Here is a 24,892-nt window from a genome sequence, read left to right as displayed (position 1 = left end):
TTTGAAAAGAACTGTGCACCCTTCAGCTGATCAAACAAATCATCAATCCTCGGGAGCGGGTACTTGTTCTTAATCGTGACCTTATTGATCTCGCGGTAATCTACGTAGAGCCTCAACGTGTCATCCTTCTTCTTCACGAAGAGTACCGGCGCTCCCCACGGTGAACTGCTCGACCGGATAAAGCCCAACTCGCGCAATTCGTCCAACTGCTTCTGCAGTTCCTTCAACTCCAATGGTGTCATACGATATGAGGCCTTTGAAATAGGTGCAGTATCGAACACAAGATCAATCTGAAACTCGGTGAGTTGACGAGGTGGTAATCCCGGAATCTCCTGAAACACATCGAAAAAATCGCAAACCACAGGCAACTGGTCGATGCTCACCGCTATAGCCTCCTCTATGGCACATGACATCAAATAAGACAACGACTCTCCTCTGGGCTCAGCAATGAACTGGAACTGCGGCAAGCCAGGTATACAAAACGTGACTGTCCTCGCGGAGCAATCCAATATGGCGTGGTACTCGGCAAGCCAATCCATACCCAGGATGATGTCGAACTCGGACATCGGCAATGCAAACAGATCGGCAGGCAAAAAGATATCCCCAACCAGAACGGGGTAAGACGAGCAAAATCGGCCCAACACTGCAGTCTTCCCCAAGGGAGTCGATACAGTCAACCCCTCACGAGCAGACTCCAATGGCAAACCAGTCGATCGGCAAAAACTCTCGGCCACAAAAGAATGAGATGCACCAGAATCAAACAACACACGTGCAATGCATGCAGATACTGGAAGTATACCCTCAACGACTCCTCCAGATGACTGAGGATCTTGTTGGGCCACATAGAATCTAGCCTGAGCTGGCTGGGGAGGTGCCTGTCCCCTCTGAGCGTGCTGCTGCTGCTGCTGTCGCTGAGGTGGTCGAAACTGCTACCTCTGCTGCTGTGGCCTCGGAGGCTGGTGCTGATGCTGCTGCTGAGGTGGCCTCGGTGGTGGGGGCTACTGTCACTGCTGCTGCTGCGGTGGTGGGGGCGGCTGTGGACCTCTCTGCTGCTGCTGCTGGGGGCGAGGACACTCTCACATACGGTGTCCTGCCGCACCGCACATAAAATAAGTGCCGGTAAACTGTCTTGGAGGTGGTGCTAGAGGTGCTGCTAGTGCTCGGAAGGTTGGGCAACCTATGCCCCTCTGCTATGGTCGACCCTGCTGGGTATCACTGGAAGGAGCCTGCCTCTTCCGGTCTCTCCTCTGACCGCGATCAGACTGAGAACCGTCCAACTCAGCCTCAAAAATCTGGGCTTTCCTTACCGCTCCCTCGAAAGTTGGGAGCTCATGTCCAATAACACAGCCTCGAAGACCGTAACGCAAGCCGCCCTCAAATCGGTGGGCTCTCCACTCCTCATCATCTACTAAGTATGGTGCAAATCTGGATAGTGCTACAAAACGAGCGGCATACTGAGCCACTGTCATATCGCCCTGCACCAACGCCTCAAACTCCAACGCTCGCTGTCGTCAGATGTGATCAAGAAAATACTGTCAGTCAAACCGATCTACAAAATCCTCCCAAGTCCATACAAAATCAGTGCCTGCTGCTCGGGAGACTGACGCCCACCAGTGCTCAGCCTCACCATGGAGGAGAAATACGGCTAATCGGACTCGCCACTCAGTCGTGCATCCCATCGTCTCAAATATCTTCTCCACATCGGCGCGCCATCTCTCAGCTACCGCCGGGTCTGGCTCACCCTGAAAATGCGGGGGATCGAGTCGTCGGAACTCTCGAAGGAGGGCACTCGCGCGCTCTTGCTCTGCCTGCGCTGGTGAAACGACATGGTGTCTGCCCTGCCCCTGAAGTGCGGCCGTCACATCCTACAGCATCTGCTGTAACTGGAAAGCACTCACGGATAAGGTCGGATCTGTACCGGTCTCTGGTGGAGAAGTAGCATCCACAGGATGGACAGTATGAATCTCTGGTAGAGGAGTGGCATCCTCAGGCTGAGCAGTAGGAATCTCTGGTGGTGGAGTAGGGATCGTAGGTGGTAGTGCGGGAGCCGCATGTGGTGGAGCCGGAGTCTCAGGTGGTGGTGCGGGAGTCGATCGGGTCACTCTCCTGCGAGGCATGTCCTACAGGAAAGAGCGAAGGTGCCTATCAACTTAAAGGCTTGCGAAGGCACGCACGTTAAGGGTCGGTAATAAAAGATCGTTAGGCTATCCGAACTTAGGACTTAAATCATTCATAGCAGACATGTAATGTTGTTCTTAGTTATTCCCGAGTTATGCTCTGATACCAACTTCTGTCAGGCCTCAAACTCAGAAACCGGGTTCACAAAATTTTCGATTGCCGAATCCGGCGCCGACAGCTTCCGTAGAACACCATTCTCGGCTCCCAACGCCCATTCACCAGGTTCTGATCCTGGGATGCTACGAGGAGAATTTTTTATTTTTTTTAATATCAGTTTGATTCGTAATAAGCATAACCAAAGGCATAACCCACAAACAACAACCAAAAACTCCATCACATTTTCACTATGATCAAAAACTTTACAAGTACAATGAGCATAAAGGGAAATACAATGAAGATTAACAAAACTCCAAAATGATCTGCCACGTACCCAAGCCTCAGCGCTGCTGCGATCCAACGTCACCTGCACGCAACAATCGTGCATAAGCTTATAGAAAGCTTAGAGGGTGGTGAAAGTGTATGCTCAAGGTGGTAATGCAGTTATGCAGTATTAGAGTATTGCGGAACATGCTAATGAATGCCAAGAATACCATTAGCCGTACCAAGGCCATCCGGTGCAAAGAATGATGTCGACCATATCAAGGCCATGCAATGCGAAATGCAACTCAAGCATAGAAATCCTCATCTAAGTCCACATATCGATACAGCTCAAAATCTGGAATATCACCGGGGTCTAGTACACTCCAAGCCAGATTGCCGCCCCATAGCGGACCTATTCCTCGAGCTGGTCAGACTCAGCCTAGCATTGCCCCTACTCTCAGGCGGGTAAGGCCGCACCCCCTTCCAACCGACCATGACACAGTGAAAAGCGCAATCGTCTAGTAATCGGCACTCGGCGCTCATGCACCCACTCGGTCTAGACGTTGGAGCAACTTCTTGGTACCATAAGGGTTTAGGGACTTTCACCCAGGGATATCTATAGCACCCCATGTAGAATAAGATTTTCGGTATCCAATCCTGCCAACCACGATATGCCTGTGGAGGCTACGGCCCTAATGTCGCTAGGGCGTACAGTACCATATCACACAATGCGAATGCATGAATCACACTATCCAGTCATGCAACAGTCCTGCGCGTATCGTGCGCTCATGTAGGGCAACACCCCCTATCCGGAAGCCCCTAAACAATCTGCCCGAAGGCATATGCGATGATCAGTCATTTCTCACATCAAGCATACGTATGATGCATATGATCATGAATCATGGAACTAAACATGTTATATGGGATGGATGATGTATACTTGACATGATAGGATTGATGTGACATCTTGTAGAGATTCTCTCGAAATTAGCACGCGCGGTATTTTTCTCGCACCGAACGCTGGCCCATATCTCCTAACCACGATATCGCCTTGGCGCGCGAGTCGCGGCATTGGAACCGCTGCGATGACGCGGTCGCTAAGGTACAAGTCTTGGGTTGAGTCGATTCAGGTTGACGGCATGTGAATCAGGATCACGCGCAAATACCGGTTAAGGGTCGAAAGTTGCCGAAATTCGACCGGAAAGACCGCGGAAGTCTATGGAATGGTACGGTCTAGGATACGGGGCTTACACAAGTTATCAATTCCTTAAGCGTAATTAATAAAAAGCATCAAATACAAAGTTCTTAATTTCTCTTTTTAATGCATATGCATGTCATTATGATATGATGCATGCCTTCGCCATCCAATACTCCCTCGAGCGACACCATCTTACGTTCGCAATGCCCAACACTCCCTCAACCCGACCTCGACTACTGAGTCGCCAACTTAACTATGCGATGAAGAATATATTAGTTAAGTGTTTAATTATTCATTCATCTAGCAATTTTGGGTAAACTGGGACACCCTAACGAAGTCAATGCCCTAACAGTTGGTGTACACACAAGCGAACCACTATAATTCCTAGAGTTGTGGTGGATGATTGAATGTGCTTATGTTTGTGAATGTTGTAATTTATTTTAAGCATTTGTGATGAATGGTATAATTTATTTTATGCACTTGTGGGAATGTTGTAATAACTTAGTTTATTTTATTTGTCATTTCCTTTACTTCTTTATTGGTTTGGGTTTTTGATACTTACAAACGTTCTAGTAAGGTTGTCCTGCCATAAGCCTTTGGTTTTTGGTGTTAAGTTATCCTTAGAATTAAGTTTGCATTAACCTCTCAATACTCGTACTTTAGAGGTTCTTATTTACTAGTGCTTAATTATTATTTGATTGTGCTATCTTTCTTTCAATTCCACATTTAATTTTTAATTTGGCATATTCTTAACCCCCCCTCTAGGACGTATAGCTCGACCTTCTCAAAACTGCATCAACATATATATATATATATATATATATATATATATATATATATATATATATATATATATATATATATATATATATATATATATATAATACACACACACACACGACGCATATACAATTTCTGAGTGAATGTATGTTAGTGTTGTACGTTTATCATGTATATATTCTACAATATTATTATTCTTCACCGATATATATATATATATATATATATATATATATATATATATATATATATATATATATTGATGTATTTGGGGCCCGTTTCTTCTTAGAACCTTGGGTGCCTGCATATAAAACAAACAAGAAAGACTCTGGCTCATGTAAGGGACCCTTCAATGCCAAAGTTAAGGATATGGGTCTTTGTAGAAATGATCTTAAAGGAAAAGAATCATTAGCGTGTGAAAGTTTTTGAGTTGTATTTTTATGTGTACCTGTCACCATTTAGGGGCCTTCCCTATTTATAATAGAGGGAAGATCACACAGTTGGAAGATGTTTTCTGTCAGAGGAAAATCACATTGTTGGAGATCTTTTCTGCTTAGGACTCCTGATATATTGGACATCTTCCCGAGATTTTTGACATCCGAGATATCTGGGATTCCAATCCAATCCCCCAAGATCTTAGGGGAGACCTTCGGATCGTATGCTTTGGATAAGATCGAACGTCGGTTGAAAGCTAATAAACTCATCCGACCCATAGATAAGATCAAACAGTAGAGGCAGACGGTGCCTTGGAGATAGATGATACCGAGCTATCAGTAGGTCGGTATAACTCCGATGATAATACCAACCAAGCAAGCTTGCAATGTCCTTGTGATTATTGACTCTAGTAGTTCTTCGCTTCCTTTGCTAGGTCTGACAACCCTATTTAAGTTCTTCTTCTGGAAAGCTCGTCGGAGCTCGTGCCGACTTGTGGTTGTGCCAACCTATCTTATAGTCGGCCCTTCTTTGACAGTAATTATCTTTTGAGTAGCTTGGCCTATTAGTTTGTGCTGGTTGTTGGTTCGACCTTTTTTAATGGGTCACCCCATTTTTCCTATAACAATAAGCCCCCCTACTTTCAAGTCGGTTGCACAGACTCGAAAAGTAGGTCGGAAGCACCTGGGTCGAATTGTTCCACAATAAATACTGAGTATGGCGGCTAGCATGAGAGTTGAGGCGTGTCAGTAATCATATATGGTGTAGTCGAGGTGGCGTGTCGTTGCTCGAAGCCACGTGACTTGTCAGGCCGTCTTTTCGGTATCTGACCAATGAGAGAGCATTGCGTGGCTATTTTTCGGTAATAGGGTCGAGTGTCGAGATAGGGTAGTCGAGAGGGCGCCGTACGGGATTCGCAATAATGAGGGCGTTTAAATGCTGCTCTATTTTTCGGTAATAGGGTCGAGTGTCGAGATAGGGTAGTCGAGAGGGCACCGTACGGGATTCGCAATAATGAGGGCGTTTAAATGCTGCTACGTGGCTCCCCTATATAAGTAAAACCCCAACCCTTGGTCGAGTCTGTTTGCATTTCCCCTCTGCTTATTCCTCTTTTGTATTTGAATCCTTAGTTGCTACGTACAGAGGCGATTTCCGATGACTTAGTTTTGCAAAGTTATCGGCGACAGGGCGATATCCTCCTTATGGTGAGCCCTGTTCTTCAACTCTCCCCCTCCCTTTCTTCTTTTTTTCTTCATTACCTACTCCTGGCATTTGTTGAGTTAACTGTCATGTCAGATTCACTAAGCTCATGGGAGGGGGCCTCCGGCGGCGATAATGGGGCAAGTAATCTTTTCCCGATGTCGAACACACCGTCGCCATTAGTGATGATGAGCGACGCCAATTTTCGAGTATCACAATCGTCACGAGTGCTAGAGACATCCCTAGTAGAGTGGCCAATTAGGGTAGAGCACGATCTGCCCATTAAGAGGGAGTTACATGAATCCCCTAAGGAAGATACGGAAGAGGAGAGAGGTCCCGTGAGGCCATCCCTCAAGGAGGCTGACTTAGCTCGGATTAGATTGGGTTACCATTTACCCGAGTTGTTGAAATAATGTAAAAATATTATCATTACAAGTTTTCAATGCTTATCCAAAGTTTGAAATTAATTTATTTATTTTTAGGAGACAAGTGTTGTACATTTTTATTACATTTAAGGAATATAGTAATATAGCGAAGCAATTTCTAACGTTTACTGGGTACTACTGCTCCCATTTAGGGGTGTACATCGAGTCAAACCGAGTTGAGCTGGCCTCAGCTCAACTCGGCTCGGCCACTAGCTGATCTCAGCTCGGCTCAGTCCTCGAGCTTGGCTAGCTAGCTCAGCTCGGTTCGGTCAGTAGCTAGAGCCAGTTCGAGCCAAGATCGAGCAAGTTCGCCTGTGCAGTATTTCCACAAACACTTGGACTGCACCTTCAAAAACCCACTGTATGTAAACCAACAGCAAAGGTTTTTTAGGTATTTTATCAAACACCTTCCAAGAACCATAAAAATCAAGAAAAAAATGATATTCGTTTCATATACATAACTTCCTTGCCACCAGCCACACTTCGTTGAGTCATTTCATCAAACACTTGGTGAGCAACATCAATATCAAAGTAACCGAGTCACCGAACTGGTTCGATCCGAGTTCGATTCGAGCTGGGTTCGATCCAAGTCGAATCGAGCTAGGGCCAGCTCGAAGTCATTTTCAAATTCAAAATATCAGCTTGACTCAGGCTCGAACTCAGCTTTGAAACAACTCAAATCGTACTTTTTTGAGTCGAGCTAACCGAGCTAGCTCGGTTCGTGTACACCTCTACTCCCATCAGGACCTAGCTAGAGATGGCCGGTCTTATTAGGGGATACATGAGGCCCGCCATGATGTATACATTTTATCCATGCCGTTCATTCATTTTTTACTGCTAGTTTCAAAGCATGAACCCAAAAAGGGGACAGGTTGACTGGGGAAGCACTGGAATTGAATTCATACTGTTGGAAAATTCTCAAGAAGGTGTTGAAGTTTTGGATTAAGCTGATATTTAGTTTTCCATTTATAGAAGTTAGTGTTACCGTATGAACTGAAAATAAACATCACCGTGGCCCGCCATGATGTATACATTTTATCCATTCGGTTCATTCATTTTTTACAGCTCATTTCAAAGCATGAGCCCAAAAAGGGGACAGGTTGACAGGGGAAGTACTGGTATCGAATTCATACCATTGGAAAATTCTTAAAAAGGTGTTGAAATTATGGATTAAGCTGATATTTAGTTTTCCATTCATAGAAGTTAATGTTACCTAATGAACTGGAAATAAACATTACGGTGGGCCTTAGGAAGTTTCCAACCGTAGGAATTCAATCTCCACTGGTTCTGTAGTGTGGTCCACTTGAGCATTCAATCTGCATTCTTTCTGGGCTTAAACAGTAGGAATTCAATTTCCACTGGTTCCCGTGGTGTGGTCCACTTAGCGTTCAATCTGCATCTTTTTTCGGCTTAAGTATTAAAACGATCTTTCTAAGTGAATGGACAGCATCGATAAAAACATATGCATAATGGTGGGCCTACAGGTTTCTTGAATGGACCGTCCTCTCTAGCTAGGTACTGGGAGCGGTAGTACCCAGTCCGCGCCCGTTCTAAGCAATGAGGGGTCGCTAAGGATGAGTCAACACTTAGATTACTTAGATGTGCCACCTCATAAAATTATATCAAAAACATCTAAATTCACTGGCCCACCTGACTTTTACTAGACACATGAATGAATTGGATTTTTGTATTCACAGCACGGTGGGCCCAAACAAAACTAATGTTGTATACCATACCAACTTTTACCTAAGGTATGGCCTATCTAACTTCTATATTATCATTATTTTAGAGTTCTAAATTAATTATGAGACATGGAACCTGATGGACGGTATGGATCTCATGAAAGTTCCACCCAAGTGGCCATGGGTGCGCTAGGTACCTAGCGCGAGTTACGCTACTGCGACTCGACATAAATCTAAAATTAGCTTTGCATATTCTCCCCGGTCGAGCTAACAAAAATCGGACGCGGATTAGGTACTATCCCGTCTATCCCAAGATCGTAACAGACTGGGGCTCTGAGGGGCCCACCGTGATGTATTAGTTTATCAACACCGTCCGTCCATTTTCTTATATAATTTTAAGATACATGCCTTAAAAATGAGGCAGATTAAAATCTCAAGTGGACCACACATTGGGGATTAAATTCCTGTTACTAAAAACTCCTTGTGAGCCGCAGGAGTTTTGGATCAAGGTGATATTTGTATTTCACCTTCATCCATGTCTGTGTGACCTTATCAACAGGTTAGATGACAAATAAATATCACACTGGACTCTAGAAAGGCTTCAACAGTAGACGTAATTATCATCGTTACTTCCTGTGGTGTGATCCATTTGAGACTTGGATTTTCCTAGTTTTTGTTAATTCATACTAAAATTATATGGAAAAATAGATGGACGGTTTTGATGAATACATACATCATGGTGGGCCCCTCAGCGCCCTAGCCTGTTCTCGGGACAGGCTGGGGAAGTACCTAATCGGCGTCCGTAAAAATACTTCACAAAATGGCAACTTCGTAATTATCAATATAATGAGGGGCATTTATCTAACTACTATAACCTCCTACCAAAACCCAGCAGAGGTTACAGCGCGGCAGAGAAACTGCCTCTTTCTCTGCATTGCAGCTGAGTCTTTCTGCCATTTCCTTGTAGGAGAAATCTCAGCACTGTAAAAGCGAACATCCCAGGTGCAAAAGAAGGAAGAAATTTCTCAATTTTTCTTCCCAAACTGCCTCTTTACGGATCCCAGTCTGCATTTTCTCAGTTAAAAAAGAAAAATCTGGATCGAATGAGAGGAGGGTAATGGGATTTTCTCCGCTTCGAAAGGGCTAGAAATCGCTTCCTTGGAAAGAGGTACCCTTCCTTTTCTTTCTTCATTGGATTATTAAATGCTTTGCAGAAAAATCGCTGTTTTCGAAGCGGAGCCGCTTCGAAATCTGAGGAGTTTTAATGACAGATTGAGAGCTGCTGTGTTTTCTTTGCCTTTTCTATCTTCCTTTTTTTCTCCTCTTTTTGGGTTTATCTCAAACGTGCCGAAATGGGTTTTTTGCATTGGTGAAGATTGGATTGAGAAAAAGATCAATTTCAACTCGATTTCCTCAGAAATTCATCGTCCAAAGGTAGATTTTGTGAATTTTTTTCCTCTGCTTTTTGTGTTGGATTTCTTTGATTCTGACATTCCCGTCGAATTCTTTAAAATTGCTGATTGTAAGCTCTGATTTTTTATCTTTCGGTCTCATTTTTCATAGTGTGTATATGTATTCTAATTTCTTCTTCTTTTTTGCAATTTTCGCTGATTTCGCTTATTAAAATCTCCGATGTTTTCCGCATGCGTTGATAGAAAGTCCGATTTTTTTATTCTTTTGCTTTTAGTAGAAATTAAAAACATTTCTTTTCTCGGCATTCTGTGATTCTTAAAAATCTGACCTTGAAAAATCTCATTGAATCTGTGAGTGGGTATTTTCGTCATTTATAAATTATCCTCCAGCAAGGAATCAAATGTCATTACACGTACGAGAACCATTCTTCTCATCTATTGACTTCCGGTCCTACAATTGGATAGGACGTGCCTCGTAAATCACACTAGTAGGGTGATCCTAGCCACTGATTGGATTGCTACAAATGGACATCTGCGGAGAATGCCCATTCAACGGTTGAGATTCTCCAATCGATGGCTAGGATCATCTAATTGTATGGTTTTTGTAGCATCATGGGATGCCCACACCTACAGGAAAGTAGATGAATGCCAGATCAGTATGCCACGTGTTGGAAAGTTAAGGCTCCGTCCTTTTTGACTTTTAACTTTGGAACTTTTCTTTTCGATGGATAAACTCTATTTTCTCTGGGAGGAAAGATGTGATCCTCGACAGGAGGATATTCGTGCGAATTTTCCTCCTGTGGAACAAAATCTTTTGGGGCCCACCAAGATGTGTGTATCATCTGCTCCGTCCATTTGCTGCGTCAGCCAAAAAAAAATAAAATCAGGCAGATCCAAAAATGCGGACGCCTATGAGCTCATGTGAGGATTGGTGGCCCCCATGAAAGTTTCATGTCGTGTGGCCCACTTGAATCTCATGTCCTAATATGAGCTTGCAAAATGGATGAACGGTGTGGATTTCTCAAAAAAAATCACGCATGGGGACGCGGATTTCCTGCGAAGGCCTTTCGCAGGAAGTTCCTGCGGTGGGAACCCAGGTGGGGCCCACTGCGATGTTTATGAGAAATCCACCCCGTTCATCCGTTTTTTGTGTTAATTTTAGGATATTAGGAAAAAAATTGAACCGGATCCATTACTTAAGTGGGCCGATGACGAGAATTGAACGTCCACAGTTGAAATATTTGTGGGGCTACAGAAGTTTTGAATCATGTTAATATTTGTGTTTTCAGTTAATCCCAGTAGGAATGAGGTTATGAACGGTATAGATGGCATGTAAACATCACTGTCGACCCCAGGAAGGTTTCAACGGTAGGAATTTTCCTAACCACCTTCTCTTTTAGTGCGGCCCACTTGAGTCTTGAATCCTGATCAATTTTGGTTTGATAACCGAAAATGAGCTCAGAAAACGGATGGACGGAGTGGATTCCTTACAAACATCACGGTGGGCTACATCTCAGTTTCCAGCGCAGGAACTGCCCGCGAAAGGCTTTAGCAGGAAATCCCCGTCCCACGCATGGCGGCACCTCTTTCCTGTGGTCGGGTGTCCAGGCACAATCTGTTTCCATACGAGGGGCTGGAAAATACCTTACGGAGCTTACGTGGCAAACTCTCGCGGTGGGCCCCACAGAGCTTTTTGGTTTTTGTGCTCACGTGCTAACGTGAGCTGGTGCAAACGGTGGACAAAGCTGATGTCGCAGACACAATCGGTGGGCCCCACAGATCTTTTTGGTTTCACGGATTCCCTATTGCCGTAGGAAATCGTGTCCAAGGATATTCACTTTATAGTTGGGTTTTTTCGCTGCGCATGTGGGGCCATGATTCTTTCATCCCTACCGTTTGTATTGATGGTCCCCAAAAGGTCTGCTGGATCGCCTGAAAATTAACGGCGGAAAAGGGAATAATAAATAAAGGTTTACATTCAACTATATATATAAAAAAAAAGGCCTATGATTGGTCATCATATCAATGGTATGTATGATCCTCATTCCGAGGCTACGGATAGTGTAAGTGGGGTATGCTGCTTTAATTGATTTGGGCCATTGGATTATTTGATCTTATCGTAGATTGACTATGACCCAAAGGTCTTCAGGATATTGCAATTCACAACCTGTCAACTTGTGTATGGCTGGCATCACAAACGGTTTAGATGATTGCTGTTCTTGTCTAGACTATCTCACAGTTGCCAGGCATGAATTTTTTAACCGTTAATCTACATGAAGTGTCCTAGCTGATACAGAGACTGGATGCCCCATGCCCACCTTACAACGTAGGAATTAATCACAAAGTATTAGTGTGTTATAAGTTATTGGGGATACATGATTTATACGTGCATGCCAATCCAGGCCATCAAACATGTTCCCCACCATTGATGGACACTAGGCCATAAATGACACTGATCAGATAATCCTGATGGCCCAATTTGGCTAGTTGTATTTGGGCCATCAACAATGTCTTCTTTATTGTCCAATGGCCATCAATCCTACGGTGAGGATTATCCAGTGGGTGCAATTTCGTTGAACTTTCCATCCATACTGGGCCCTGGATTGTGGGAATGTATCAGATGGATGAGTTTCCACGTAGTGATACTTTGGGACAAAGGCGTCTGGTCCCTTTTTTTAGTTGGGTTTTCATTTTGTACGAGCCGGGGTCATGGTTCAGTGGTCCAGACCATTTTTTACTTCTTTTTCAAACACGCACCCACGCACGCCACATGGGTTCTCGGACCCATGAAACACACACTGTCAACCACTGAGCCATGAATAAGGACCTTAGTGGTCCAGACCATTGATAGATTGTGAAAATTGTGGATGGACCATTCACCAAAAATTCCCTCCATGGGTCAATCATAACAATTGGATTTGTAGCTGACAATATACGGTCAAGAACATGAGTGCAACAACAGTCAACTGAAAAGGTCCAAGATTGGTGGCTATGATCGTTCAACCTGGGAAATTTTTTTACTATGGTCCATTCACAGTGAGGCCAAATGATCAAGGGTCTGGATCACTAAACCCTTGGTCCTATCTGTAAAAACTGAAACTCCAAAACCCTCATAGTTATTGTGGACAGCTGACATTAACTTTCTAGCTGGTAGCCATCAAATGGGATGCTGAAAAACAAAAGTGAAATGATCCAATACAGCTACTGTTTTGGAACTTTCACACTCACACGCACACACACACACACATATATATAGATGGCCCACCCATTGAATGGATCATCCATCACGTGTGCCCCACCTTTGACAAATGTGATATGCTGGTGTGAATGAAATGGTTGTATGTCCATGTTACAGCTTACTGTGTGGACTCATTTCTACCATTTCTCCTCAATTTTCCTTTTTCAAGCTATCATCTGCAAAAGAAAATTGCAGTGAAAAAATGCCTACATATGTTGACGACTGGTTTTACTAGGTATCGATTGGGTTTTGAATTACTGAAATGCCCCTTCTTTTCTTAATTTGACATTGTGTACCTTCATTATTCAGGTTAGTTGTTACAAGGGTGTTTTGGTCGAGTGAAAGCTGAAAGTGTTGTTTTGACAAATGTTCAGAAGTGAAAGGTAACGAAATTTGGCCAGTTTTTTTTTTTTTTTTTTTTTTTTGTTTGTGAGGAAAGTGCCCCTCCTCTCGAATTGACATTGCCTGCTTGTTTGTATGCGCTGCTAATCATTTTTTTTAATGGTCTTTGTAGTTTTTTGTGACCATCGGCATCTTATACACCATTGAAATGGAAGAAATTTTGATACAGGTAAGTAGGAACTCTGTCAAGATTATTGTCCTTGTTTGTATCACTACGATCTTAACCGTCCAATCCACATTATGATCAAAATGTCCTTTTATCATTGGATGGTTAGGATTGTTTGCTGGGCCCACAAGATTGATGGTCATTGATGCTGTTGAATTTGTCTTGAGTATGTTTACCCTACTTGCATCAGGCCCGTTACTAGCTACTAGTTAAAGCATTTATAAGGAGTTTGCTACACATGTTGTTTGTGTCCCATTTTACTACTTAAAGAGTGTTGGATCACGTAAGAGATGGTAAAATTAGGTTGTAACGTTGCAATTTAAACACATGTCGCAGGCGTTTCAGGAATGAATGTTGCGATAATCCACTGCAATCTAATAAATAGAGTTATCAAGTTAGTGGGGTCATTGTGGGAAATTGTGTTCAAATATGGAATAAAATTTGAAGGCCAATGCCAGTGGCATTTTGGGAGAAATGGGATTGTGGCAGTATGGTCCCATATTGCCCACATTCAGATTTCTTTATACATTGTGATTAAGCAGGAAAAAGCACTTCTCCACTAATTCTCATGTTGTATATATGTAAAACTAGTAGCTGGGGGCATTTTGGGAATAATTGGTGTAAATGTCTAGGAAAGTAAAATACAAAGTGCTCAAAAACTGAAAGAAATGATATTATCCACCAATGTGTGATTGAACCTATACAATGGGACCCACAGAGAAGAAAGCAACCAAAACAGATAAGGCTGTGGAGCTGGCTTCATGTGGTCCCCTCTTTGTGAAAAGCTAGCATGTTTCCCTGTATATCATTTTCCAAGTGGGCATTCTTGGAATTAGGATTGCAAATTTTGCAATCTAATGTGGGGGCATTATGGGAAAAAAGAGCAATAACATGAGCTTTGCTAAGCTCACATACGTGCGACGCATGCCAACATGACACAGAGGTGCAAGATCCAATCCATCCAACGGGTTGGTCTGACCTACATGTTTTCCCAAAAAAACAGATCTGGTCCACTCAGCATGTGGGCCTCAATGACAGGTGGAAGAGTTTAAAAAACTGCAGCCAATTTTTTTTTGGAGCTGTACACTTGTTTTGCAAACTGTGACCCACCTGACCTGTGGATGAACCTGATTCTTGGGCTGGGGCATCAATATAGTTGTGCTGTTCTAACAGATGGATTGGATCTTGGACCTATCATACCATGATGGCACATGTGTGGTGTGTACATTAGCTTTATTGCACATGCGTGGGGGCTTAGCAAATATCTAATAAAATATGTTGAAATTTCCAATTCTGCAATATAATAAGATTAATACATGGTACGTGTTGTCAGGCGTGCAAATTTACGTGATATGGTCTTTAAGAAATGCAAAAACGATGATTCCAAGGAAAAAAATAGCTTGATACCCTCTCCACTAAGCCGGATTGTCACTAATCTAACTAGCTTTTTGGCCCACTAGGTGCTCCTTAACTATAATTTTCTCTAGGTATGGCATCTAATAAGAACCCTTTAGCTCCATTAAAAGATGTAATTTATCATTGAGATTCGCACAGGCAAATCACGAGCTCTTGGATTTCTACCAATTGACCAAGAAAATCCTCACCGAGCACTGTGTCTTCAAAAAATTTAAAAAAAAATCCTCACTGAGCACCACACCGTTCGGTGAAAACCAACACAATGTACTAACAAAATAGAGAGCGTGGAATTCATGTTGGACTCAAAGGGAATATGCCCTGGCCCATGAACCAGGCCGGTCTGGTCATCTGGTGCAACATGTGTAAGTTCAATGTAGACCATTGGTGGTCTTTTGCCCATCCGTTTTACTCAAAAAAGTGTGGCCTGCCTAATGAGTGAGTTCGCTCGTTTTATGGGCCAGGGCAAGTTACCCCATATACAAGTTTGCCATGTTGGCCCGTGTGCAGTGATTCACACCATTAATCTCTCTTTGCAAATGTTGCTGTGGCATTCCTCAGTAAAATTATAATTCAAAGTACATCCACTCATGTCTCTAGGTTGGCGACTTCGAACATTCCACTTGCATTTTTAGTTGAATGTGCCACTTTTTTTAATGGAAACTCAATTACATGTTTGTATGATACTGTTTGTTTATTACTTAGCCAAGTATACTTAAAAAGTTGGCTTGTCTTGTTTATGAATAAATACAAAAAACTGCCAAGCTACTGTTTTGATTCATCGGAGCCTTGGTTTTTCAATTGCCGAGTTTTTCTTGCTTCTCTTTTTCATGTAATTTGCATTTTAGTAAGGAGAAATATGTATAACTGCGGCATATTGTTTTCCACCTCTGAAAGGCCCTTTGTGGGGCAAACAAGCAAAGTTTGAAAGGACCTTTCCCAATACCATTGAACAAAAAAATTATTAAAAAAAAAAAAAAGAAAGCCCATGTGGGTTTTATTCAGTTATTTTAAAAAAAGGCGAATGAGGTTAAGGAGGTTGGCGAAGGACACTATGTGTCTTATTTTTGTTTTTTCCATGCTATTTGGGTTCGATTTTATGAACTGTGATTTGCTAATCATATTAGAAATAGGAATTCCTGGATTATCTGTTAATTCCCTGCTCTTTTGCAGAGCCAAATTACTGCCATGGATAAATCTGCCAATGTGGTCTTGGATATTGAGAGCCTGGCGCAATCCTCTGATAAAAGCTCGGGCAGTCCAAAAATGACTGTAAGGATTTTCATACAGTTTCTTACACTTAGTTATCTCTATTCGATATTTCAAGCCCGCTTTCCTCCTTTTTTTCTCTGTAGAAAGCTCTCTCTCGTAAAGGGTCTTCACGAATTGAAAGAAGAAACAGTGAGGAGCAGGAAGTGGAAGAATCATCTAGGAAGCTCGTAGTAAAAGGTATGGAATTTCTTCCCGACATCCCCCCTCTCCTTTCCACCTCTGTTATATTTAGGAGGGAATGATGCAGTGGAGTAATGCAACAAGTTGTGTGTCATCAATAAGAACCTGAAGCCAAATATATTGTTGGGCCCCTACCTTAGTAGGTTGCAGGCCCCACATGCAACAGCCATCAACTCAAGATTTGTACAGTTTAGATCTCATACACTGCTAGCCAGACGGACGGGTTGAACATGAAATTCTGTGTAGGTTATAATGCAATCTTGGCAATTAGAATACAAATGATTCTGTGTAATTTGTGCACTGTATTAGTCGATGTTTCTTTGTTACATAGAAGCATGACAAAACTTAAAGACAGCAAAGCCCGTGTGATGATGATGATCAATATCTCCTCTCTTGCAGTAGCAAATTCGCAGATGGAACCATTAAAACAGCCACTGATATCTACTAAACCGTTGATCTTGGTGACGACAATGGCTGTCAATGGATCCAGCACCTCTGATGCCCCTGATGTAAGGAGTAAAAGGTTCAATCGTTTTGGTGCCATCCATCCAAAGAAGATCCTTCTCATCTTCGCGACGCTGTAAGTTCCCTGATTTTTTCATCCACCCAAAGAAGATCCTACTCCATGAATCACCATTCCAAGTTGCCCTGATTTTTATCTTCTTTTTTTTGGTTTTTTTTTTTTTTAAATATTATTTTCATCCATGGTATACAAGTATAGATCACTACATGGAGCTTTGTTAAGCCACACACATGTGGAATAAAGCTCATGTACATGCCACTCATGTGCCACCATGGCATGATAGATCTGAGATCCATTCGATTCATTGGAATGGTGCTATTATGTTGATGCCCCAACCCAAGAATCTGGTTGATCCACCGGTCAGGTGGGAGACAGTTTGCAAAACAAATGTACAGCTCTGAAAAACCTGGTTGAAGTTTTCTAACCCATCTGAACTGTTTCTAATATTGGGGCTCACATGTTGATTGGACCAGATTTCATTTTGGGAAAACAGGTACATCATTGGACCAACCTGATGGATGGATTAGATCTCAATCATATGTCCCATGCTAGCACATGTGCGGCACGTACACAAGCTTTATTCAATCACATGTGTGCATAGCAAAGCTCCATGTACATGATACCATAAGTCCAAGGTCATTATTGCATAGGATTGTTCTTTTTTACCATAAACAGAATCTTCGGCTAGTTTGTTTACATAAAGAAATTTCACCCCCTTGCCTTTTCAAAGGTATGCTAACTGCACAGGGGCTTACAGCTCATAACCATAGGTGGGACGGCACGTACCAATACGGCACTTGTGTTCGATGTCTGAGCTTTCCAACAGGTGGGTCCCACTGTGGATGCGGCACGTACCAATACAGTGCTTGTGTTCAATGTCTGAGCTTTCCAACAGGTGGGTCCGGTCCAACTGTGGATGCCCTAGACCAAAAAAGTCAGGCCAAATTTATTTTTCTATCCTTTTTCATTCATTGGCTCGCCTGATGAGGTGACAAGTTTAGTTTTATCATCCATCTGCTTCATACATTGGCCCACCTGATGAGTGGACTGGCATGATGTTTGAGCCAGGGCATCTACATGGTGGGGCCACCCTCTTGGAGTGCTGCAATGTTCCACATACGAGGTGGGACCTATGCGTTAGTTCAGTTCATACAAGGGGGTCCCATGAGTCAGTGATATAGATATTTTGCATCCCACCATGAATGGAACACGGCCCAAAGATCTCATTAGGACAATCCTAACCTGTCAAATTTTGGCCACTGGCCAGCAAATAGACATTTGGGAACATAAATTGACCAGCTTTTCACACTCGACTGAAAAAAGGCCCAACAGTTGTGGCTGGAATCGTCCAATCTGGGGCAGGTGGACCCAACAGAGCAATGGTCTGGATCAGTGAACCATGGGCCCTACTTGCACAACATGAAAACTTGGGTATATAGTGCATACCCACTATCTCCAGTTACCAAAATTAACCTTCTTGGGTGGAAGTAATAACTCTATTTGGATGGAAATACAAAATTCTTCTTCATTTTGGGACTATAGATAGTATAGAGTGGGAAGAGAGCTAGTTACATATATATGTATATGGTCGCTTCTTAAGCCTCACCATCAATGAACGATTTGGGTTGTCATACACATGCCACGTATACAATATAGACATGGGATGACAATTAGGTGGACCAGATCTCTCCCTGTAATTTTGTAAAAGAGTCAAAAAGCTTCTTAAGAGGGACCCACATAATTATAGATTTTGCAGGTCTAGCATGGGGACATTGATGCTCATCTACTTCACTCTTGCCATTGGCAGAAGGAGTGCAGCTTGAAAAGGGTACGTAAACAACCCAAAAGCTCTCCCTCTCTATCTCTCTCTCTCTCACCCTTCTTCGGTGCCCATCAAAATGCAGTCTCCCTGGCATACTTTGGAGAGAAGAATTTGCCCATCTGCCAAAGCTCAAGACTGCAACGCTTTTCTCTCCAGCAATGAAGTTGACCTGCATTTATTTTGTAATGAACTGCATTCATTGCACCATTCCTTTATACTTTGTTTTTGGGAAATTTTGATCTTTCCAGGTGTATATATGCTGGGTATTGTTGGATCTCTTTTACTTTCGATGAGTCTTAATTATCCTACCTGCTCATGCGGGTATGTGTGCAGATGTGGCACCGTGAGATCTTGGCCGTACATTAGGCTTGTCACATATCCTATTGTGTTCTGGAGGGAAAGAATAGGCTAGTACAGTCATCAGGTGGGCCACGAATATAAAATTGGACAAGGAAGTTGATATGATGTGGTCCTCGTTTAACTTAAATATCTGGCCCACCTGATGAATGGAATAGCTCATTGGTAGACATACTTTGTTTCAACACAGAGATCATGGGATCCAGTGCTCACGTGGGGTGTACCAAAAAATAAAAGAAAAGTGGAATAACTCATTTTTATGGCACAACCACATCATAATTGTTGGGGTTGTGCCCCGAAAAGCCAATGTTATTAGACTTTGATTTATTGGCATCATGCATTTTATCTTTTAGTTAATTCTTGTAAAACATGTTTTTATGGGTTTTTAAGGTATATCTTTTGATTTTCTTGGACACTTGAGATGGGATACAATGGCTTGGTAGCCACAAGAGAATTGTCTTCCATGGATCCCATTGCGGGTGGATTTCCCCATCAAAGCAAGTCTGTACTGACTTTGTGGGTGGATTTCCTATCGATTTTTGGCAAGTGAGCCGTTTGGTGCCGATGGGGGGTGTGGGATCAAACGGGGTTTGAAAAAGTTGAGGTAACACAGAAAGGATTTGATAGAAAACAGGGTGTAGGTGTCAAACGCCCCTAGTGTTGGTGGTATCCTAAAAAAGCCCTCAAGTGGAATTGATGGTGGTTCTTATATTTCACCCTTCATCCATTGTGGTCGCTGATGGAAAGATGGCAACTGGATGCCACACTTCATTTTTCTCACTAACTCTGGAAAAGCTAACTCTTCTGCATTGTTCCGCAGTTGAAAATGGACTGACAAAATACAGAATTACAACACCATGTGTAAAAATAGTCAGCCACACAGTACATGTATTTATTATGCATCCTCCTGCTAATGGAATACCTGTGTTTGGACCATCTCTATGGAGTGGACCCCTCCTCATTGCAAAGACCACGCACAAGACTAATGTATCCAACTTCCTACATTTTATCTCCAGCAACAGATGTACATATCCAGTCACAGACAGGAGTGTTCCAGTCCTTTGCAAACTACTCGTCCCATGAACAAAACTGGCAGAATGGCCCCCATCCACAGCCCACTTAACAATCGGCGTGCATGGCCACAAGCAGACATCCGGGGGGGGGGGGGGGGGGGGTGCGCCCAGAAGAGGGAACAAATTTGTAATTTCATAGGCGAATAAATGAAAGAGGATACCCTAACCCTCATCATGCCAACACTAACTCTTTCATGATGATGGATCTCACATACATGCAAGCGAAATAAAAGGTAACTCTGGTTTTTTTTCCCCTACTGATGACAACGAAAAAACCTGCCTTTTCAGTATGTCACAAAATAAGAAACACTGATTTAAACAACCAACAACAAAAAAAAAAAAAACTTTCAGAAAAAAAAAAATGGAAATGAAAAACTTCCCTTCCCTAAGAAGCCTGACCCTCATTTGCAGCCGCTTCAAATGTCTCTCCAGGAACAAGCTCTGGGACATCACCGTCATCATCATCATCCTCCTGCGTGGCAGCACCTGCAGCCGGTGCCTGCTTCTGAAACTGTTCTGCAAGCCTTCTCAGATTGTCCAAGTTATCAGGCCCTGAAAAGAACCAAACCCCATTCAATCAATCAACACAACATAACTCGGGGTGATTTTTCCTTCTGCCAAAATGTCATAATCTCAACCATCGACGATGACCGTCAGGCCAAAAACTTGACAGTTAAAAATGATACTCAATGTACAGACATCAATCAACACAGGTTGATCGAGATCTGGTATCAAACACCCCCATCAAAGTAGCCTTGGTTACCAAAAGATGCCCACATTAATTTGTACAGCAATATTCACATTCCAGACAGCCATAGAATCATCACCAGAAACCTAAAATAAGGCCAGGATCATGGATTTCAATTAAGAATAAATCTAAGAAGAACAGAAGAATCCTCCACAGATAGGAAGTGCAATGAATTACATCATACTTTTCAATTAAGAGTAAATTAGAAAAAGAGAAGAATCACTCACAGGTAGGAAATACAACTAAATCACATCCACCAGAATCTTAAATCCAATAGTTTTGAAGGGCACAGATTTAGAGCTCTAGTAGTCTCCACAAGCGTCTCCACAAGCATCAATAGATGAAAAGGGAGTGCAGCACTAGCCTCAACCATTAAAAAAAAAAAAAGGAAGAGAAGGAAATAAAAAATAGAAACCCTCCAAAGAAAAACACATTCAAAGAATTAAAATTAAAATTTAAATTTTAAAAAAAAAAAAAAAAAAAAAAAAACTGTTTCCCCAATGAAGCTATCGTCCTTGTGCCATTGATGCTCACATCTGAACTCCATGACCACCATATCCCAACCGTTTATCAGATCTGAAGTTAGATAGAGCAATCCAACAATGCAAACTCAGATCTGATGGGAAGAAAAGTCATGCAAGTCCACCAAAGTTCTTGCAAATTCAGATCTGACGGGTAGAAAAGTCATGCAAGTCCACCAAAGTTCTTGGACCACACTATTCTTCCCTGCTTGGGAAGAACTTGACTCTTTTCGCATTGAACTCATGAGTCATGAAATCTGCAAATCTAATATTATTCGGGGATCAGAACTAGGCGCTTCATCAATCCACGTGCAGCAAAGAGTCATTGTATGCACACATAGTCCTTTAGTGGGCTGAAGGAGACACCGCACCTTGGCATGATGCTGTGACAAGTTTGTGCAGAGCTCCATCCAATACCACTTGAGAGCATCAGGTATACCTGATTCATTGACTTCTTAAGTCTTATGTTTGCGTCTATCTCTGTATATGTCTCGAAATGGGTGTTGGAGTATTTATAAGAAAATGGGTCCAATTTTCCCAGCACCTTGAAGCAGGAACCTCTGTGCCTGCCTTAGTAGTCTATGTGGCGTTGGGGTCTTTATTGATTTTCTGCTTCCTCATCGTAGCGTGATGACATCAGTTTTCGACGTAGAGCAATTGGAACTGAGTTAAGATGGCACAAAGATGCCATCGGATGCGTGGTGGTGGTTGAGATTCTATATGATGGGTGGTGGGTGGTCTAGATCAATGATTCAGCCATTTCGTAAATATAGTCAGCATGGATGGCCAGTGCAAGTTGAATGAATGAGCCACAACTTAACGATGCAGTCCCACGGGCCCAAAAGGAATGAATGATCTATGGGGTTCCAGTCAATAGAAGTGGTACAATCAGTATGCTCTGAGTAAAGCCCGATGAGGTTGGAGGGACGGACGGGGAAAGCAACGTCCACAAGGTAAATGTTCTGCATTGAGTAGAAGTTCATGTGATTAGAGTTCAGACCAGGCAAAGTCGAATATCTCACCATCAGGATTCTACATGATCAGAGAGTGTGTAAGGCTTTTAGATGATGTCGAAGTCAATGTTGTAGAAACAACCTTAGTTGAGTGAGTATTTTCTAATGACAACGAAAAGCATCACGGATTCACGGGAGCTGAATTTCATAGAATTACTAGGGAAATTTTCGTTGAAGGATGCCATGTTGATGTTGGCGCCAACAATTCTTGTTCTTCGATGAGAACGATTGGGTTTTCCTCCACGGATGTTTTGAATCTTTTGAAATTTCTTGGTTTAGATTGAAATTGGTCTAAAAACGGTGGGTTATTAATTTTTTGTTATGAATGGAAGTCATTTTTTTAAATGTCGACTTCAGTATTTTCCACAGTTTTTGGTTTGGTTTTACATGGATATATGCTTACCGTCCATCAAAATTTCTTCCTATAAGCACAACATGGGACCCACTATGATGTTTGTGAGAAATCCATCTCGTCCATCAGTTTTGTTAGCTCATATTACGACATAAGCCCAAAAAATGAGGCAAATTTAAAACTCTAGTGGGCCACATGATAGGAAACCATGGGAATTGAAAGTCCACCATTGAAACATTCAGGGTGACAAGTTCTGGATCAGGCTAATATGTGTTTTCAATTCATCCCGGTGGGAATGACATTATGAATGGTTTAGATGGCATATAAACAACACGGTGGACCACGGGAAGGTTTCAATGATATGATGAGTTTCCATCCCCATTGTTTATAATATCACTTCTCTGGTGATATGAGGAATTCAGAGTCCATTCAGTCATTTATTAGAAGTGAATTAGAGTTGCTTATTAATGTTTGGAAACTTGGAAAACATGGAGTTGAAATGAGATTATTTTTCCGACAAGATGTTTATGTGAAGAAAGTCCATGCATAGGTGCATTTACAATGAATGCAATTAAACACCAATCTTTTCTTTCTAACATAACTTTCACCTAGGGTCCCATGTAGCTTTCGTCCACAAGAAGAAATTTCTATTGGCGGTAGTAAGCACATCCATTTAAAACCAAAACCAAGACTGGAAAATACCAACATTTACATTTCAAGAACGGTTTCCATTCAAAAATCAAATAATAGTAATCCCACATTCCTATTCCAATTTCGATCAAACCAATAAGGGCCCGTTTGGCGTCTCTTATCTAATCCAATAAGAGGTACTCTAATAAGCTCTTATAGAAAAAGCTCCTATTTACAATAAGCTTGTTTGGTAAAATCACTTTTTTAAGAGAAAAAAACTCTTATTTGAAATAAGCATGTTTCGTAAAACATTCAAATAAGAGCTTATTGTCGGGGCATTTGATGTCATTTTTAAAAAATTACATTAACTATATCATAAAAGCTATCCAAATAGTTTTTTTGGTGGATCTCACACGTTAAAAAGGTTGCAACATCCACATACCTCTCCTAATCCACATACCTCTCCTACACGTTCAAGAGTCATGGCCTCAGTCTTAGGGCCCTTTTTTGTGGATCTCACACGTTCATGGTAGGATCTCTTTAGGTCACCAACTTTGTCAAGTTGGAATCATCTATGAATAATTCTAATCATTCCCATTAAAAAAAGAAAAATCTATTGATCAAAGAGTGCGATCGTCTGTGTTGAAGGCATAGGGAATTCCTACACGTCATTGCCGATCACAACAGCTCACAAAACACGCCGATTCTCTCCCTAACGCACTACACGACAAAACTTCTACTGTGTGGAACTTCTCTAGCCCCACCATGATTTGTGTTAGATCCACATCGCTCGTCAATTTTTTTCAAATCATTCTAGAGAATGAGCCCAAAAATGAGGCACATCCAAAGCTCAAGTGAACCACACCATAGAAAGCAGTGGGTATTGAATGAACTACCGTTGAAACCTTCCTAGGGCTAACCGTGTGGTTTATTTGCAATCTAACCTATTCATACGGTTACACAGACCTGGATTAAGGGAAGAAACAAATATCAACTTGATCAGAGCCTTCTGTGGCCCCAAGAAGTTTCCAACAGTGGGCATCAATTCATGTTGTTTCCTATGGTGTGGTTTACTTGAGCTTAGAATCCGCCTTGTTTTTCAGCCCATATCCTAGAATGATCTTAAAAAACGAATGGACGGTGTAGATCTAAGAAACACATCGTGGGCCCACGTAAATTCCACACGTCAAGATATTCTGTTGCTCACTGTTTGGTGCAATGCATTCCAAGAGAGAAGGAAACCGGAAGTGGGCGCAGATTAGGTACTACACTGCCTGTCCCGAGCTCGGAACATGATGGGGCTCTTAGAGGCCACTGTGATTTATGGGTTTACCTACAAAGACTATCCATTTTTCCATATCATTTTGGGGGCACAACCCCAAAAATGAGGCAGATCCAAGTCTCACGTGGACCACACCATAGGAAGCAGTGGTAGTAATGACTCCCACCGTTGAAACTTTCCAAGGGCCCACTGTGATGTTTATTTGCCACTCAACCTGTTCATAAGGTCACAGA

The 24,892-nt window shown here is 42.4% G+C and overlaps 2 protein-coding genes across 5 annotated transcripts in view; one reads left to right on the top strand and one right to left on the bottom strand.

The window, feature by feature from the left end:
- Positions 1 to 9,158: 9,158 nt before the first annotated feature.
- LOC131243008 (uncharacterized) lies at positions 9,159 to 19,015 on the top strand. 4 transcript variants are annotated; one of them, XM_058242052.1, is made up of 9 exons: positions 9,159 to 9,423; positions 9,631 to 9,689; positions 13,215 to 13,288; positions 13,420 to 13,476; positions 16,060 to 16,158; positions 16,242 to 16,335; positions 16,738 to 16,918; positions 18,609 to 18,689; positions 18,766 to 19,015. In XM_058242052.1, exons 4-8 carry the CDS (start codon positions 13,456 to 13,458, stop codon positions 18,682 to 18,684), a joined length of 471 nt encoding a protein of 156 aa, XP_058098035.1. In that variant the 5' UTR covers positions 9,159 to 9,423; positions 9,631 to 9,689; positions 13,215 to 13,288; positions 13,420 to 13,455; the 3' UTR covers positions 18,685 to 18,689; positions 18,766 to 19,015. The 4 variants fall into 4 exon arrangements, with proteins under 4 accessions (XP_058098035.1, XP_058098034.1, XP_058098037.1 ...); XM_058242051.1 differs by lacking the exon at positions 9,631 to 9,689; XM_058242054.1 differs by lacking the exon at positions 9,631 to 9,689 and having other exon boundaries at positions 9,160 to 9,423; positions 18,669 to 18,689.
- Positions 19,016 to 20,229: 1,214 nt separating this feature from the next.
- LOC131243007 (nascent polypeptide-associated complex subunit beta-like) overlaps positions 20,230 to 24,892 on the bottom strand; it is a 36,373-nt gene continuing 31,710 nt past the window's right edge. Inside the window, exon 6 of the mRNA XM_058242050.1 lies at positions 20,230 to 20,665. Coding sequence (XP_058098033.1) covers positions 20,499 to 20,665 — 167 coding nt within the window. The 3' untranslated portion in view covers positions 20,230 to 20,498. The remainder of the gene's footprint in view (positions 20,666 to 24,892) is intronic.

This window comes from Magnolia sinica, chromosome 4 (assembly GCF_029962835.1).
Source record: "Magnolia sinica isolate HGM2019 chromosome 4, MsV1, whole genome shotgun sequence".
NCBI classification, from domain to species: Eukaryota; Viridiplantae; Streptophyta; class Magnoliopsida; order Magnoliales; family Magnoliaceae; genus Magnolia; species Magnolia sinica.
The sequence above is the reverse complement of the archived record's forward strand: the minus strand, read 5'-3'. Positions and strand labels throughout refer to the sequence as shown.

Coding starts and splice junctions, on each gene's coding strand:
- LOC131243008 (XM_058242051.1), top strand. CDS start 13,456: ATGGAAGAAATTTTGATACAG. Junction 16,159..16,241: donor CGGGCAGTCCAAAAATGACT/GTAAGGATTTTC, acceptor TTTTCTCTGTAG/AAAGCTCTCTCTCGTAAAGG. Junction 16,919..18,608: donor CTTCTCATCTTCGCGACGCT/GTAAGTTCCCTG, acceptor ACATAATTATAG/ATTTTGCAGGTCTAGCATGG.